The sequence below is a fragment of the Colletotrichum abscissum genome (assembly GCF_030869225.1).
Source record: "Colletotrichum abscissum strain IMI 504890 chromosome Unknown Scaffold_38.1, whole genome shotgun sequence".
Taxonomy (NCBI): domain Eukaryota; kingdom Fungi; phylum Ascomycota; class Sordariomycetes; order Glomerellales; family Glomerellaceae; genus Colletotrichum; species Colletotrichum abscissum.
The window spans coordinates 407,634-424,376 of record NW_026850298.1 but is presented as its reverse complement, the minus strand read 5'-3'; the positions used below and the strand labels follow the sequence as shown (position 1 = coordinate 424,376).

The 16,743-nt window shown below is 52.3% G+C and overlaps 3 protein-coding genes across 3 annotated transcripts; 1 reads left to right on the top strand and 2 right to left on the bottom strand.

Moving 5' to 3' along the window:
• Nucleotides 1-771: 771 nt before the first annotated feature.
• On the bottom strand, nt 772-2,705 carry CABS01_12591 (major facilitator superfamily transporter; the record flags this gene model as incomplete). The annotated part of the gene is made up of 4 exons (XM_060545944.1): nt 772-842; nt 895-2,377; nt 2,446-2,546; nt 2,660-2,705. The coding sequence occupies 4 exons, from the start codon at nt 2,703-2,705 to the stop codon at nt 772-774; spliced, it is 1,701 nt and encodes a 566-aa protein (XP_060396479.1).
• Nucleotides 2,706-7,556: 4,851 nt separating this feature from the next.
• CABS01_12590 (uncharacterized protein) lies at nt 7,557-10,513 on the bottom strand (the record flags this gene model as incomplete). The annotated part of the gene is made up of 7 exons (XM_060545943.1): nt 7,557-8,365; nt 8,497-8,723; nt 8,881-9,047; nt 9,155-9,425; nt 9,607-9,966; nt 10,076-10,135; nt 10,317-10,513. 7 exons carry the CDS (start codon nt 10,511-10,513, stop codon nt 7,557-7,559), a joined length of 2,091 nt encoding a protein of 696 aa, XP_060396478.1.
• A 453-nt stretch (nt 10,514-10,966) lies between these two features.
• CABS01_12589 (2OG-Fe(II)oxygenase) lies at nt 10,967-12,457 on the top strand (the record flags this gene model as incomplete). The annotated part of the gene is made up of 4 exons (XM_060545942.1): nt 10,967-11,358; nt 11,457-12,145; nt 12,245-12,333; nt 12,401-12,457. Coding segments are annotated over 4 exons (1,227 nt in total), but the record flags the coding sequence as incomplete, so codon positions are not given.
• Between the last annotated feature and the right edge of the window lie 4,286 nt (nt 12,458-16,743).

Here is a 16,743-nt window from a genome sequence, read left to right as displayed (position 1 = left end):
GAAATAGTTCATTAGTATTGTTTCCATGTAAAGGCATCGCCTCCAGGCGGCCACGGAGAGAGATATCTGGGACACGAGCACGAATAGCATGGGCGTAGGTAGCATAGCATAGCACACACATACATATATATACATCTTTTGAGCACCATGAAAGTATGAAACTGAGGAATGAACGTTGAGAATGCATCAAGAACCCATGTCTCTCTCTACTTTGCTCCAAGCCAGCGCGTACAAACCATCCCCCAAGAGATCGTGATACCTTCCCTTACACCCGGCACCGACCGAACCCTGGAAGCGGGCATCACAAAGCACCCCAATCTACAACGCGGAGGCGGGCATACATCCGTGCAAAAGACATCGACCTCGACCAAACTGTACGCGTCTGTTCGCCGGGAGCCAAAGATGCCCCTCCCGAGATGCACGGAAGATCGGGCCTTCTGTCATAGCGTCGGAAGCAAGACCAAAATAAGCCAGCGGCAAAACGGGAAAAAACGGTGAGAACACTAACTCTCTGCACTCTTTCTGGTGCTTACGTACAATCATCGGGAGGCCTCCTGGGTTGTTATACGGAACTAGGCATTACTATATGGTACTATGGAGTATGGTAGATGTAGGGTATATGCGGGCGCCCAATGGCTCACCCACGGCCCGCACGTGAGCGTGGAAACGCAACCAGGCTTTTTGGGCGTGTGCTTAGAGGCAAGGGGGCAAGTGTCTTTCTCTAGATCGGACATCAAATCGAACAAGGAAGGAAAAGAACAAACTGGTTGCTCAGCGCAACCCAGTCAACTTCAGCAGATCATGTTGATGGAAGTAAGCGCGGATGCGTTTGCCATAGAAATCTACAAGTAATTAGCTCTCTGTTTCGTACGGCGTGACTGATCGGCGACTTACACATTGGTATACTCGTGGCACAAACAACAACCTGAATACTGGCAATGGCCATCATTGTAGGCTTGATACCACCCCCGATGATCCAATCATAGGCACTGAATGTAAGACCAAAGCTGAAGATGTTCTTGAAAATGATCATGATAGTGAAGCCTTCGATGGCCAGGTCGCGGTAGGCATCGACGATGTATAGAGAGCTGGCCACAGCCCCGATGACCATACCAGCAACCTCGAAGCCGAAGAATACGAGCGGGATGCTGTAGTGGTATTCCTTGGTTGAAAGCCCAGCAGATGTGACGCCGAACCCGTAGAGGCCAATAGAACCAATAATGAACATGGGCAGAACCATGACAATACGGAATTCGGGTTCGTAGATGCCATTGTTGCGACGAGTCAAGAACTTGGCACTCCAGTCGGAGAAAGCGCCAGCAATGATGAAGCCAACGAGCGCTCCCACGAAAGCACCAACGTAGGCGTATCCAGCGTATACCTCGTTCCAGTAGTAAGGAGGCCCCAGGAAGAGGGCAGCAACAATGACACCGATGAAGACTGTCCAACCAATCATGGTGCCTTGAATCAGACATCCCCATAGAAAGGCGGGCTGGGCGATGAGCGGGAACGGGCGAAGAAGCAGTTTCCAGTAGTGCTCGTCCGTCTTGCGACCATCAAACAAAGCCAGCGATTGAATAAATGTCTTCTTCGGAGTTTGAGCTCCCGCTCCTCGGACAGCCTCCAGGCCTGATCCATAGGGCGCTGACGTAGGGTTCAGCTTCTCGTGGTCGCTGGACCTGCTGCCCGGGCCGCCAACATAAGATGCCTTGTTGTCAGTGAGTTCGATAGAGTCAGCAACCATATCCGTGTTGAGCGCAATGTCCCGACGGTAGGCTGTCTCAGGGCAAAGGAAGAAGACGGCAGGAAGGCACACGGCACAAAAGATGGCCTCCAAGTAAAACGTCCACCACCACCCAATGCTGTGAGTGATCTTGCCAACAACAATGGGCGTGAAGAAGGCGCCGCCAAACACTGCCAAGTTCGTAAAGGCCATGCGGGAGCCGCGCTGGTGTACAAAGTACAGATCACCGACGGCGGCATTTACGAGTGTCTCGAAGGGAGTACAGCCGATACCTTGGACAATGCGCGCACCAAGTAGCGAGTTGTAGCTCGTGCCAACAGAGCCCGCCCACGCAGAAGAGGCAACGAGGATGCATATTCCGAGAATGAAGAGATGGCGCTTGCCCCAGACTCGGGCAGAAGGCACAAAGAAGATGGCTGCGGCACCAACTCCGAGAAGGAAGTATCCGGTCAAAAGTGCGATGCGGGTGAAGCTAGTACGGAACAGGAGGGCAATCGTAACGGTATTCGCCGCGAGAATAGGGCCGAGCGCGGTCGCGAAGATGGCGGTCATGGAGAGAACAAAGGTGATGAGGTCTCGCTTCCAAAGGGGCCAGTTCAGGGGATCGTTGGGGTCATCGGATGGTTGAGGAACCTGGTGGGCTTGTTGTCAGCTGGAGGTTCACAGACTATGTCGCAGAAGCTATCCCGTCGGCTGCTCACCAGAATGATGGGCACATCGCCGCTCGCGTCGACTTTCAGTCCGTGGTGAGAATGGTTCGCTGTCTGGGGACGGTTTGGATCATCGAAGTAGCGCGTCGTCCCTGGAGTTTTGACGGTGGTCAGCGATGGGATGACAGGAGGACAATGCGGGCAGAGCGTTGAGAAGAAGCCGCGCGGGGACGCGGGCGGCCGGCGCGCGTGCAAGACAACTCACCTGGGACATTGTCCAAAGTCCTGGACTCGAGAATGCCAATACCCATGATGGCAGAATGTTGGAGGTTCCAGATGCTTGTATGAGCAGCGTGGACGTTGCAGGTCTCACGACATGATAAGGCTGAGAAGGAGTAGAGCCAGGCACAACCGAGTCGGTCTGGCGTAGGGCGGTTGTCGTGGTAGTCGGGAAGAAGAACCTGGAGAGAGGGACCCGGTGAAGTGACCTCGTTCAATAAAAAAGGCTAACCGTTCTAGGTTTCCGTGTCTCTCGCCTCTCCTCATCTCCTTGCCTCCTTCCCCCAGCTATGGTGTGACCTTGAACATAGGTGTGGAGTCACCCGTGAAGGAGGTACCTTTTCTAGCTTCCCTGACCGGCACTTTGCTCTTGTCTTCGGCAGCTACGGGCTTGGGGTGTTGGGATACGTCGCAGGGGTACCCAGCAGTGCTTGCCCATTTTTTGTGGCTCATTAAACCTTAAAGAAAGAGCTTGTCGGATGCTGTGGATGCAGTTCAAGAGTTTCGGCCAGGTCCCCCTACAATTGGACAGGGAAGGGTACGGATAGATGTTCTTACGGAGCATACGGAGTATACACAACACAGTACTTGGGAACATAGCAAATGCCCTGGAAGTAAGAAGACCCTCCGTGCCCTGTCTTCTTGACCCAACGCAACGGGCGGAGGATCCTCTCGCCGAAACGGCCGGGTCACGACTGGTTGGCCGGTCCGACCAGGTGGACATAGTCCCGAAGAGGAAAAGGAAGGGAAAACGCCAAAATGACGAACGAACTAGAGATTCATCGTCTTGACCAAGTTGGCGTCCAATCTTCCGCAAGTTTTGTTTATGATTACTGATCAGGGTGCACTGACTCTACTTTGCGCAGAAACTCAAACGCAAACTCGCCGTCCAAATTGAGGAGAGAGAAAGCGCAGAGAAAAGCTTCCATTCCAATCCAAGCTTGACTAACTCATCTCAACATGTGAAGCAACTGTTTTTGCCTGGCTGATCTTGATCTATAGTTTACCTTTTCGCGTCACCAAGACCCCGAAAAGAGCTCGTCGTCGTGTGGGTACTGAGCACGTATTGCTGCTTTGTCCTCCTCCCCATCATATTTTGGACCCACGGCCGTGCCCCCGTCGCAAAAAAATGGTTGTTAGCACAGTCTTACCAAGACCAGCTTATCTCCGAAGATGTGCATTTGTGCAGCCCATCCAGATCTAGACAAGTATGGATACCAAGAAAGCACTTGTGGAGGGGCTGTGTTCGTGAAAGCCAAGCTTTCACTCGTTGCAGGGATGAAGGTCCGATCTGAAAGCCTCAACCGAGCTACTGTGAACGCCAACGACCAAAGCCTCGGACTCTGATCTAGAACCACAGGCACTTTGTCGCGACCTGATGGCACGTCCAGCTCCGAGAACGGGTCGCGTATTTCTTCGGCTCAATCCACTTCGACACTAGGCTGGCTCCGTAGGTCCGTAGGACTGTAGGGCGTGCTGGCAGTCAAGTGACTGTTGAAGAGGCCAAGAAAAGGACCACGAATTTTCTGCCAAGTCGGTCGATGCGTCTTGTTTCATTCCTCTTTCGGCGCTCCTAGTACGGACTTACAAACCCCCTCCATCCTTCAAAAATGGCTCAAAGTCCTCTTGATGGCCCTCGGAAAGGCCTCTCAGTTTCGCGGCAAGCTGAGAGCCAAGCTCATTATGTTCTTCTCTTTTATCGCGGTTCTAGGAAGGAAAGATCAACTTGTCTCCCAGGTCAAGTCTCAGCAGCTGGCCAAACCTTGTCTCTACAGGTTCAGCGACAAATCACAATACTCTCACCAGGTATTACAAGTAGTCCGAAACATGAGATTCCGCGCTTTTGGGCCAAGTTGGTTGTCGTTGGTGACCTCCAGCGCGTTGTAATATTTCAGAAGAGAGTTTGTAATTTGTGTCCCTCTTGCTAATAGACAATTACGGGCTGGCAAGATGGCAGTTGTCAACTGCAAGAGCAAAGTTTCCAAGTCAGGAAATCGCCCATGTTTTTTAGTTCTTCGACTGCACCTCGAAGGCTCGAACTTCGCACGCACTTCTGGTCTTCTTGCCGCTCTGCAAAGTAGCCCGGAAATTTGAATGGAGAGACTGAAGCAGCTACTAGGCTCGGAATTGTCTTACGTTAGAAACGGAAACCGCGAAGTCAAACAGCCGTTGGGGCAGTTGCCGTTTTGTGGCTAGTACTGCAGTTTTGATATGCGTCACGCCTTCACGAATCACACCGCAACTACGACTACGCACGTAACAGATGCATACCGACTACAACAACACCATGCCAGCGATTCCGGGATATCCGACAAAATTGGAATCGGTCTTCGGTTTCCTGCAGCTTGCGGGCCTCGGATCGCTTTGTTTGTAGCTTTCGAGGCGAAGCGAAGCGGACTCCGTAGGCCAGCGAAAATGCCGAGAATCGCACAATCTCAAGCTGTGGATAATTCAGTATTCGGTTCTTGGATTCTTGCAGCTTCCAGCTGAGTATGGCTTGGCGTATTGCTTGGTTCACCAGAATGGGCAATTTGCAAACGGACAGCAAACGAATGGACAATACGCAGCAGGTTTTCACCAGCCCCTCAAATCGAATACGCGCGAGTTTACTCTCGAATACCCGAGTCCCGAGCTACTTGGGTTCCAGAAACAGGAGGAAATTAACAACAAACAGCCTGACAGCTGCAGAAGCGTGGTTGGAGTAGTGGTTAACTCGTTGCCCTCCCATCATCGGCAAAGGCAGAAAGTAGGTCAATATCTCTCCCAAATACGGAATTTCGCTGACCAAACAGCACTGGTTCGAACCCGGTGCCGCGCATCGGACAATCTTTTTCTTTGCCAAGTGTTCTTTGCATTCACATCGATCAACGATTCTCTCTATGTTTAGAGACTATGTGTTACATGCGCCGTCAAAGCGGATCCTTTGCATCCTCGTAGACAAGACGTAGGTCGAATGCATTTTTGGAAATGCTTATCGCGCTGTAGTCGGTGAGTAAATACTAGTACTGGTGTCGCATACCAAAGGCTCAATTGTTAACCAGATAGTCGCTTCGCTTGGTTACTAGATCAAGGGCGAAACCGACGAGACTATATACAAAGAAAGCTATGTGGATGGAAGCTCCGACTAATGCTCGACCGGTGGACGATACACTTTGGTGTCAAAGCCATAGTTGTCGTCGATTGGCCACTACAAATCGGTGACGACTATATTTCTCCTCTATACCCTACTCTACTGCTCTATGCGTAGGGAGGTATGCGGGCGACGACGGTCCAGGCTATTGAGCTATGGTAGATCGCGCGGTGGCGAAATGCCAAAATCGTACGATGGCGTCCAACGACCGAGCGGCCGACGGGAGCCCGTCGATTACGAAACTCGACTAGAAACCGACTTTCTACTATAAGGCGGCCTATAAACGAGTGTATCAGACAATTGGGTCCAAGAACGGTGGTTTTGGGAGCGCATTGCCGCATTTGCGGTGCATCGCTGTCTTAACTTGACGAGGCGTGGACAACCTTTAATTTTCACTCCGAGGCGTTCACGACGGTCACGACGGACATTCTCAGGCGCATTATGCAGCTCTTAAGCCAAAGAGGCACGCAGAGCTTTTGGGAATTCCCCTGGAAAGGTCGCGAGAAATTCCCGTAGCTGCCTCCAGCCAGAGGAGTTTTGTGCCCTCAATGACATTTACAAGACATTTTAGCAGCCGTGGCGCAAACCGATTTCCCTTGATGAAAGGGCACGAGGGGTTATTCTAAATAATTGTCAGTATTGTCTCACAGTAAGTTAGCTTCAGGTTCGGCCCGCAGTTGGACTGACAGAGCAATAGTCTTTGCCGCAATCCCCAATCCTGGGGTCGACTTACACGCGATGCGACATGAACGATTTGCCGTTGGGCGGCCAGGCAACCATGTCGCGAACTCCTTGCATAAATCCTCGGATCAATCGATTATAAATACTTTAGGCGCGTGCGACGCGATACCGCGGTTCAGAAAGCCATGGTCTTCATTTCGACGCAAGCGGAAATGCAACGGCTACCCATACATGACATCCAGACGAAATCGGGCGTTTCATACATTATTGACGTGGTCCCCCGTGTGCACTTGGATGCGCTCGACTGATGGACCAAAAAGAGTTCACCTCGGTAGGCTACATCTCTTGGTGCTCATGCTGGGAATCGAACTCGAACTCGGAGCCTGTCGTCGAGTAGGCTGTGGGCGTGATTGATTGTTGACCTTGAACCACTCCACCACTCAGCCAGTTTGACCTGACCCGTCGGCCTAGACGGGCGCCTGCTGGCTGGTGACAGGAATGGGATTGAGGGGGTATATGAAAGCTTCCTGTGTATTCGGGTGGAGAGCCTGGCGAACTCGAGAGTATTCAGAAAGTGTGTATTCCGGCAGAGGGATCGCTTGGCGACTTCACGGAGCACGCCAGCCTTGAGAGAGTTGCGCCAATTTCTCCAATGTCTCAGTATTGAGAGTCTTTGGAAATCAAATAATCACGACAAAACGGCGGAACACAACCCCCAGTCACTATTTGCTTTTGCGTAGGTATTGAGTGACGCCATTACTTACAGGTTGCAAACGTTCTTCCAAAAGAACGAATCAGATTTACCAATGGAACTCGCTCGATATATGAGGAACAGAGCGATTTCTGTGGTGAGATCTGGGCGTTGTGCGTCGTTTCCGGAGCCGAAGCCGGTCCGGGAAGAAGACAAAGGGTTGGGCGAGAAGAACAAAGGTGTGCAACTGCGACTGTCATTGCTTGAAATTCTTGCCACAACCACGCTCATGATTTTCTTTCTTTTATGTATTTCCCTATTTCCAAGCATGTTTTATTCAACCCAGCGGCCTTACTTTTACGGACGCGCGAAGTCGCGACGTCAAAAGAATGAGTGGTCGCCGAGCCCAAGGTGGCCGCCGCTGAAGAAGATATCCATTGTCTCCAGGGAGAGCGACCCGTCAAACTCCGGGACCAGCGTCGCTCCTGTAAAAGAAGATGGATTATGGTTATTTTGTCCCGGTGCATTGTCCTGATGATGATGTGTCCAAGTCGGTGTTGCCGTCGCGGCTGCGGCCACGGCCGACGGACCCCGAAGGCTTCCACTCCTCACAAATGACACTCCCACTTCCGGCAACCCATGGCCGTCGCCCCCGGCAGTAGTTCCGGCTGTGCTACCAGCGCGGGCTTCCGTCCTCTCCGCTACTTTTTTCAAAGCCCTCTCTAGGCCGAATTGAATCGCAGACGGTGCGCTGTTCCCTCGGACGCCGTTGTGCCTCTGTGCCGCGCGGAGGAGTTCCAACACCGCATCGTCACCCTCGCCCACGCCCGCACCATCACCTTCAAGTAAGGAAGATCTCTGCTCATACTTGGAGATGATGAGCATCGCGTATGCGACACACAGGCGGTGGAACTCGGGCAGCTCCTCTGCGCGGGAACCGGGCATGTCGACAAAGGCCCTGACGACGTCTGTCGCAAAGGCTCGCACGCGCGACTGCGTCATGTCGGGAGGGCTTTGCGGATCCGCGTTTCTCTGTCGTCTATCCGCTCGCGCATCGGCCGGAGCAAGTCTCGGTGAGCTGGACAAGGAGTCTTGATCCGAGGTGGCTTGATCGTGTTCGAGTGAACGCCGGGCGAGGATGAGCCACGCTATTGAGTAACTTATCCTCAATGTGGATGCGGCCGGAAGATCTGTTCAATCGATACGTCAGCTTGTACCATGATGCCTGCTAGCATTACAATTGATGGACATGTCGTGGTCGGCGCCTTATCTTTGAATGTACGTCGTCGCGTCGTGGGGACCAGCTGCGTTCGGTACTTACCAAATAGGTAATTCCACCTCGTCTTCCACGTCGAGAGCTCTTCACATGTGCCGTCGCTTCCTAAGTAAGATCGTTGCGCAAACTTGTCTTGTAGGATCATGTAAAGCATGATCTCGGCGTAGACCATGGCATCGAGCATTGTCGGCTTCTCAAAGTTGAGTAGAAGCTTGCACTGCAGAAGGTATGCAGCCGGTACGGTTGCTGGTCGACTAGTGGTCGCGGCCCAACTGCATATTGATCGGCATTAGCAATATTCTTAATGTGTTGGTTGGTTCTACAATCAGTATTGTAGATCCCGTTCCAACAACGTCCATCTTCCTTTTTCCAGATCTAATTCATTCCCTTTGATAAATCAAAACATTAACCATGGCAGGGGAGACTCACTGGAGATTTACCAAGCACGTGTTGGCCCAAAGTCGCATGACCCTCTGGTCCTCATCCGTCGATGTCCTTAATTTTGTCCGCGACAAGACTTCCGAGAAGTTGATGCTCAACATAGCCTGTTGCGCACAATGTCCGCTCACCAACCAGCTGTCGATGTATTCCGGCCCCTGTTTTTTGTTTTGCATCAGTCAATCTGCACCCAAATATCTTGTTTACTGATTTCTTCCTGTTTCCACGTTTATGGATCTCAATGGCCATGTATGGTACAACGTACCGATGGTGCTGAAGCCCATAAAGCCATAATCATGATGCCTGTCAACTCTTCCAAAGGCAACGGGCTCGCAATCATTAGCTGACCCATCTGTAGGCGCACGTGCTCAAACACACGGCGGTGTAGTACCGACGAGCTGTGCTCGGAAAAGCGCATCGCGTGCAGACAGCAGGCATCGTGTAAAAAGGGCGAGGCGTGCCGGAGGTCCCTGTTCTTTGGGGCGAGGTCGACTTCGCTGTTGATTAGGAGGGTATTCCGCCTTCGACTGACGAACCTATGTATCGCGGATTAGCAAAATGTTAGCTAGTTGCCAATACGACAACGTAGTTGTGACAAACATGTTGGCGAAACATGATTCGCCCACCCGAATTCTAACATGCATAGTGGTTTCTTTTTCCTTCCTAACCAAGCTCATGTCCAAAGTACTTGAGGCAACGTTGAATGAAAGAACTCACTCTGCAACCAAATCACGAGCCGTCTTGTCGTCCAAAATACCTGACGAAACGACATCAGCTTGGACATCGAATGTCCTTCGATAACCTCCACTCAGTTGGCTTCCAACTTTTCGGACAACTTCTGCTGGAGATAAGTAAACATGTCGGTCTCCTGGCTCGACGTCCTCGTTTTCCCTGGCCTTTTCAGAATCGTGATCGTCGACAACACTCTTGTCGGCCGGTGAATATTGCTGCTGCGGTTGATGGAGTCTCTCTTGGCGCCCCGTTGCCAACGCCCGTCTCACTTCTGGCCGGCTGCCCGATGCTAGCGCCTGCACCGTTGCCTTGAGGTCTACTATAGACGCTTCTAGGCTTCGGAACCTGCCGATGGAAAGTCAGTTAGCGCTTTGGTTTCGTAAGTATTGCCGTATTAGGCAAATGGTATAAAACCAGTGGACCAGGGGAATATTTCAAGTCATGGGATTCATACCTTCCCTCCACATCAAGTTTGGCCGGCGGTTCGCGCGAAGAAACTGAATGGGTATCGCCGCTGTCGTTCCATGTGCAAGTAATTCTACATTCATCAGCTCCTCTGAAACTTCTCTTCCAATTGGTCGGATTCTCATGTTGTAATGGGGAGCCCTCGTAACGGTTGCAATGAGGAAACGCGAATAGCTCGAGCGACAACTTATCAAACCAACAACAACCCGGAGCGCCGATCATCAACTTACCTCAACGAACGACACCTCGCGCACGCCTCGGAATCCTCGTCGAGTTCACACCGACACTTCTGCCTCCGGCACGTGTCACAGGAGAGGATCCGCCTCTTTCTCTTCCGGCTCGACTCCTCCATCCCCACCACATCCCGTCGGCTGTCGTCGCTCAACCTGCGCCGTCGCACGCTTGGCGTTTCGGCTCCGGCGTGCATATCCTGCCTCGGTCCGCTTAATCGATTACCCACCTCATAACCTTCCAGCTTTCGGGAGATGGGCCGGATGCGATATAGTTGCAAGCAAGTTGTTTCGTTCCGAATGAAGGGAACGGAGAAAAAAGTGTTGGTAGGTGATCGTTGGTGATCGGACGGAACAGGAGATAGCCGGATGACAGTGGCCCTTTATGTGTTGGCTCATGTGGAGACCCACGTAGCGGGGCAGCGCGATTGGGGAAGGAAATAACCGGAAATCGACGGATAGGTGATAACCTTATCTCAGCACCTTACCTTATCCTGAGGATAATCTTCGACAGCATGTAAGGAGTTCAATAGTGGCGGCAGTAAAATGTTGAGTCGTGTAACGTCAGCTTCAGGTATTGAGGTTTTATATATAGCAGATCATTACCCCCACTCTGACATGTCGCATTGCCGGCATTGGGGGATACAGGTGCACCAAAATCACGATATTGTTCGACTAAATATCATTTTGATACTGATCGCTTTGAAGATCGTGGCGCTCCAGAGGCTCAGGCTGTAGATAAAGTGCTTTCCGAAATGACCGCAGCAACCGCAGTCGAAACTGTTCCCACGGGAAAGAAGAAGGTCGTGCTCAATACTTTTGATGGGCCGACTTACAGGCTGGTGTCCACGAGCCCACCTAAAGACTGCACCCTCGACGACGTGCCCATCATCGACTTGAGCGGGCTCACAGGCGACTTTGAAGAACGCAAAGCGATTGCCCTGGAGATTTTGAGTGCTGCCAAAAACAGCGGGTTCTTTTATATCAAGAATCACGGCATTCCCGAGCAAGTGATCGAAGCGGCGCATCAAAAGGGAAGAGAGTAAGTAGGCTCGCCCACTCACCGTGTCACTTAATCCGAATCCTTTTGCAGACCATGCGGATACGTTTCCGGAGACATCTGAGCTTACTCGAAATTAGGTTCTTCAAGCTTCCCGAGAAGGAAAAGCGAAAGCTCACCTCCAACACATCGGCCTACGGGTACACCGGCTTCCGGGAGCGGCAGGCCAACCCGGGCGAGACCAAAGATAGGAAAGAGGCCTTCCTCTGTCATTATGAACCCGATTTCGATCCTCTCCACGAGAACCGGCTCGACCAGGTTCCTGTGAACGTCAGAGCGCATTTACCTCGGGAGGACTTTGAGTGGACTGACGATGGCGACTCTGCCGTCCTTCCGGATTTCAAGGCCACAGTGTTGGCGCACTGGCGCGAGTGCCTGGCCCTCTCCCGCCGTCTTATCCGTGTCATTGCTCTGGCCCTCGACCTGCCGGAAGATTATTTCGATTCACTCACTACCTACCCCGGCGGTGACTTCGCAATAAATTTTTATCCCGGTCACGGGGACGAGCGGATCCAGGACCCGGACGAGGTCGGCGTCGGCGCGCACACGGACTTGCAAATCTTGACTCTTCTGTGGCAAGACAGTCACCGAGGACTGCAAGTGCTCAACAGTGCGGGGGAATGGATGTGGGCGCCGCCGATCCGCGGCACGTTTGTTGTTAACATTGGTGACTTCTTCATGAGAATGACAAACGATAGGCTCAAGTCGACTGTACACCGCGTCGTGCAGCACGGCAGAGAGGACAGGATCTCCATGCCCTTCTTCTTTGGTAAGAGATTCTCCTTTTCATCATGAGGTCATAAACTTGGAGGATGATGCCCACCTTCTGGTTCCCTTTTCACTGATCAATTGTCTCGCAATAAAACAGGATTCAATTTCGACCAGGAGCTTGGCGTCCTTCCGACCTGCATTGATGAGAGTAGCCCGGCAAAGTACGGACCGGTGACGTGCGGTGAGGTGAGTCTATGCACCCGATCGGCGGAATCGCTGATTAGGAAAGTGCTTTCTGACGTAGTATTGACAGCTCATCGCCAAACGTTTGGCACTAGCAAAAGTTGAAATGCCACATGGTAGCAAGTAGTGTGTGGTTGTGGATTAGATGTGGACGAGGATTTAGCCTTCGAGTTGTGAGCGGTCCAGACTTCCCAGGTTAACAAGAGGGCCTCGAACTATGATGGAGACTCCGGCAAAATGCAGCAAATACCTAGTCAACAGTGAAACCTAAAAAGAGCAAAGCTGGAGCCCTGATACTTTGAGCGCGGCCTGTTGATCTTTTCCTCTGATCAAGTTGAACTTACATACCAAAGTAGTAAGGCGGACCGACCACCTGTTTGTTGGAGCTGGTTGGACGACGTCGGAGTTGTATACGTACGCAGCCTAGGCCTCGGCTTCCCAAATCCATCGATGGATCTCCATCGCCAGGAACTCCACGTCTGACTTGCCAGCCCCCATGCGCCCGCATGCGCCTCGAAACTAAGCAGACATGGATACGTGACTATTCTCCACCTGACGAGAGGCACGGGGATGACAGGCTCGTTGGGGTTGGAAAGGGAAAAGAATTGCATTCCGGCATACCGTACTCCGTAGACGCTGGGATGCTGGACCGCTCCCGGCCATGTCTCCACAGCAGAGATGGGGTTGATAGATGTGGAATCATTGTTTTCCTAACAACGAGAGCTATGGTGCGATTTGCATCTTCGACCGGCCCATGATGCTTGACGGGCAGAACTGGCACACCGCCGACTGGTGTTCCGCCGCATGCCACTAACACGTTTGACACTTGACTATGGCCGTAAAGGAATGACCGCTAGGCGAGGCAGTCTTGTACCAGTACATTGTCGAACTGTAGAAAGTGAGAAGTGACCAATATCGAGACAGGTGTGAACTCTAGCGGGATGAGGCGGATCGGGTCGTTGTAACAGGCCGCCAGGGTGGTAAGTAAAACCTCTTGAGGTCTGAGGAGGCAGATTTTGGCAACTGAATCGTTTGAAGCACGCGAACTGAGACAGCCGATACCTTTTGATAGTCGTTTCCCCGCGGCGACCCCGCATCATTGAAGGCTCAGGAATCGGAAGGAATTGGTGCTCAGGTACGGATACAGATACTGAAAAATATTAATCAATAACTGGCCATATCGGGCGCGATGTGGGAACCATTCTCCAGTTGACGCCAGATATCTCCTATTTCCCGGTGTCTCGATCTGGAAGGTCGGTGTCGAAAAGCCCATAGGCAATGAGGTCGTAATTCAGAAGCAACGCTTCCGTGAATCGAATATCGAAATCCATGCTCAGAGGGATCAACAGCACAGTGCAATAAAACCATATCGATCAGGGAGAACTCCGCCAATCTCCGCACAAGCTCTTCGTTGTGACTCCCGGATGTCTTTACTCCAGATTGAGCTTCGTTCATAGATATGCATCGATGGTGCACGATATCATGCGCTAGGAATGCAGTCTTTCTCAGTCTGGTTGCGCGATGGCGAGGGCAAAAGCTGCTACGAGGCCAGAAGAAGTACCGGTATACCGCGCAGCAAACGAGATCACCTCAAAAGTGCCGCTCCATTGGGTACGAACGGCAAGATGCGATCGACTGTCTCCGCGTGTTCGGACTCTTGCCAAGATATGGTGGCTCAGGCTCCAGCATTCTTTCTCGGGAGGGGTTGTGAATTGTATCCGTAAGGCCCGATGACGGACACAACGACCGCGATCGAGAGGATGATATGCTCGGCGCACGATCCGGGGATTTAGTAGAGGATCGGTTCGAGCAGGGGTTGTCGTTTAACCCCCACTTCTTCCCGCTAGGAGAGAAGGTGTTGATGATCCACCCGCAATGGCACGTCCACTATGAACCAACGGCTGGGCGTCCAAGCGCGTTCTGCTAATGAGACAGTCGAATCTGATTTCTGAGCCCGAGGAACAGAAGAGACATGAATGACTACGGACACGCTAGTCTGGTTAGCACAGTCAAAAGCGGTCAAAACGTGCTACAACCCATCTTACTCTCCTTCCATACGCTGGTCTGGCTGAGCGTGTGTCAGATTGCATTGACTTTTCTAGGGGTCTTTTGCTAGAACGTTAGGCCGGAGGACACGGAATGCCCCAATAACAGTCGCTAGAAAGAGCGATAGTCAACGCTACTTGAGGGGCATTTCCCCAATGAAGCTGAGGTGACTCAATACAGCTGACTTTCGCCGAAACAAGTGGCTTCGTCTTGGCCCCTGTCATGGCTTTGTGTTTCAACAGGGTCGCAACCTGTTTACTTCAGCTCAATAGCGAACATGCAGGTCGCGCCGACCACATGGAACCGGTAGTCATTGGCTAGCTTGAAGCATTTGACAGCGGTTCAAATCTGGGACCAGAACTGAAAACAGCAGCCAATCGAGGCTGCCTCCCAGGGCGCAGATGATGAGAGTTTGAAGATCAGAGCAAGAAGTGACCGCCCCGCGCGCAGCTGCTAATGTTATCCAGTGGTTCCAGTGCAATCCCGGCCCGTCTTGTGTTTGAACCCTGGAGAATAAGCTCGATCAAGGACCGGGTACTCTTTGACAACCAAGGTGATTACTGAGCAAGCCCGGATTATCAAGTCCGGGTGCAGAGGATCGGCTGAAGTACCCGCCCAAGTGATGGCGACGCCTTCAGTTAGCGAGCACGCGCTAGGACATATAGCTATCGGTAGTGGCAGAACTTCTGCTCGACATTGTCTCTGATTCCAAAGAAGCGTTCCGTGCGTGGACGTAGGGCTGACGAGAGCCTCTCCAGTGACTCCAACGAACCACAATGGCGGTGGTCTCGCATGCTTGGTGCACTTGCCGGATCGGGTGAGAAAAGGGGAGGGTTTTGTTGGGGCTGATGGCGCTGGTTGGCGTTGGGAGGCGGTCGACGGCGGTCTGCCAAAAGGCTAGCTTGCTTCTAAGCCGATGAGCCAAACCACAACTTCGGAAGTGACTATTTCACCTTTGGCACTTCGAAGCGAGGGCGGGGAGAGAGAGTCTAGGCCTGGACCCAACACTGGACGTGAATCTCTCGGTATCTGGATTTTGCCAAGTGCTAGCCGCCGATAGCGCATCGTCTTCCATATAGATCCACCAGGCAGGTATCGTCCAACCCAGTAGCTTGAGGAGGCTACCATGCCTGCTTCCACGGAATGGGAAAACGATACTGGGTTGACTTTGGCATTGCTGCTGCCGTAAACTTGAGATGCCTAGTTGCAGGGCGACGAATGTGACATCGAAGATATTTACTAGCCGCAAAATGTGGACGATGGCGTAGCGCTCGGATGCTCATGACTCGAATTGAGATGGTGAATCTTATACGAGATACCAGAGAGTTGTTTGAGATGAATGCTATGCCGAGCAGTTGTCAGCGGCATCAAAGCAATATCGAGCAAGTAATTGTAGCGACTCGGCTACACACCTTTGTCCCAAGCTGACGTTGCCATCTGAACAGCCAGATAGAGCGTCTCATTGACGAAGATTAAGTGCCAGGAGCAAAGATGACTTGAGTCACGGCAGCATCAATGGAGCTGTGTAGGTAATCGGCCGTGAATGAGGCTGAGGCAATGGCGTCCAGAACAGAGCCCCAGTATGTCATTGGTAGCCGCTGAGAAATTTGGTGGCAGCGACAGTGGGTTCGTTTCTCCGGATCGACCAGAAGCAAAGCCCCCGTGCAGTTCCGCTCTGATATCGTTGTACTGATACGCGAGTAGGATTCGAGAGGGGCTGCTGCGAAATGGACTGCGGTTCCCGAAAGCCTCCGGATATGCGGCGTTAAACTTGTCATCCGTGGCCGTCCTGTTGTTGGACGGGGTTGCCCAGCCAGTGTCAGCTCATCATGGCATCCGGTCGACAGCTGTGCCACGGCGTGCTGCAAGCCAAGCCGGGGATTGACGTGAAGACATGGTGTCAAGGATGGAGTGGTGTCAGGCTTGGGAGGGATGAGGCGAGAAGGCGCCCGATGAATGGTCGAGGAGCAAGCAAGATGCGCGGCTGGCGACTGCGAGCGGCTGGGTCGCTGACAGAATGGAAGCTCCTTCCATTTTGCTCCGGCAGCTGTCAGGCATTCAGGATCGTGTAACAGTCGGCATGGGGAGCAGCAGTCGGAAATGTGGAATCGATGAATGACGGGTGATGGGGAAGTGAGAAAAGAGGGTGGTATCTCCGTTCGTCTACTCCGTTTGTATTTCGGACTTGGGTTGGAAGAGGGCTCGAGGCCAGGAAGGTATCGTAGGTACGTGGATACCTCAGCTATGGCACAAAGATACTTTGCTCTCTCGGATTCGAAATAGATGGAGACGTTGGGAGTCATGGATCAATCAGACGTTTGCAGTGCCCGGAACGCATTCACCGGTACCTTACAATGCCCTGGTGAT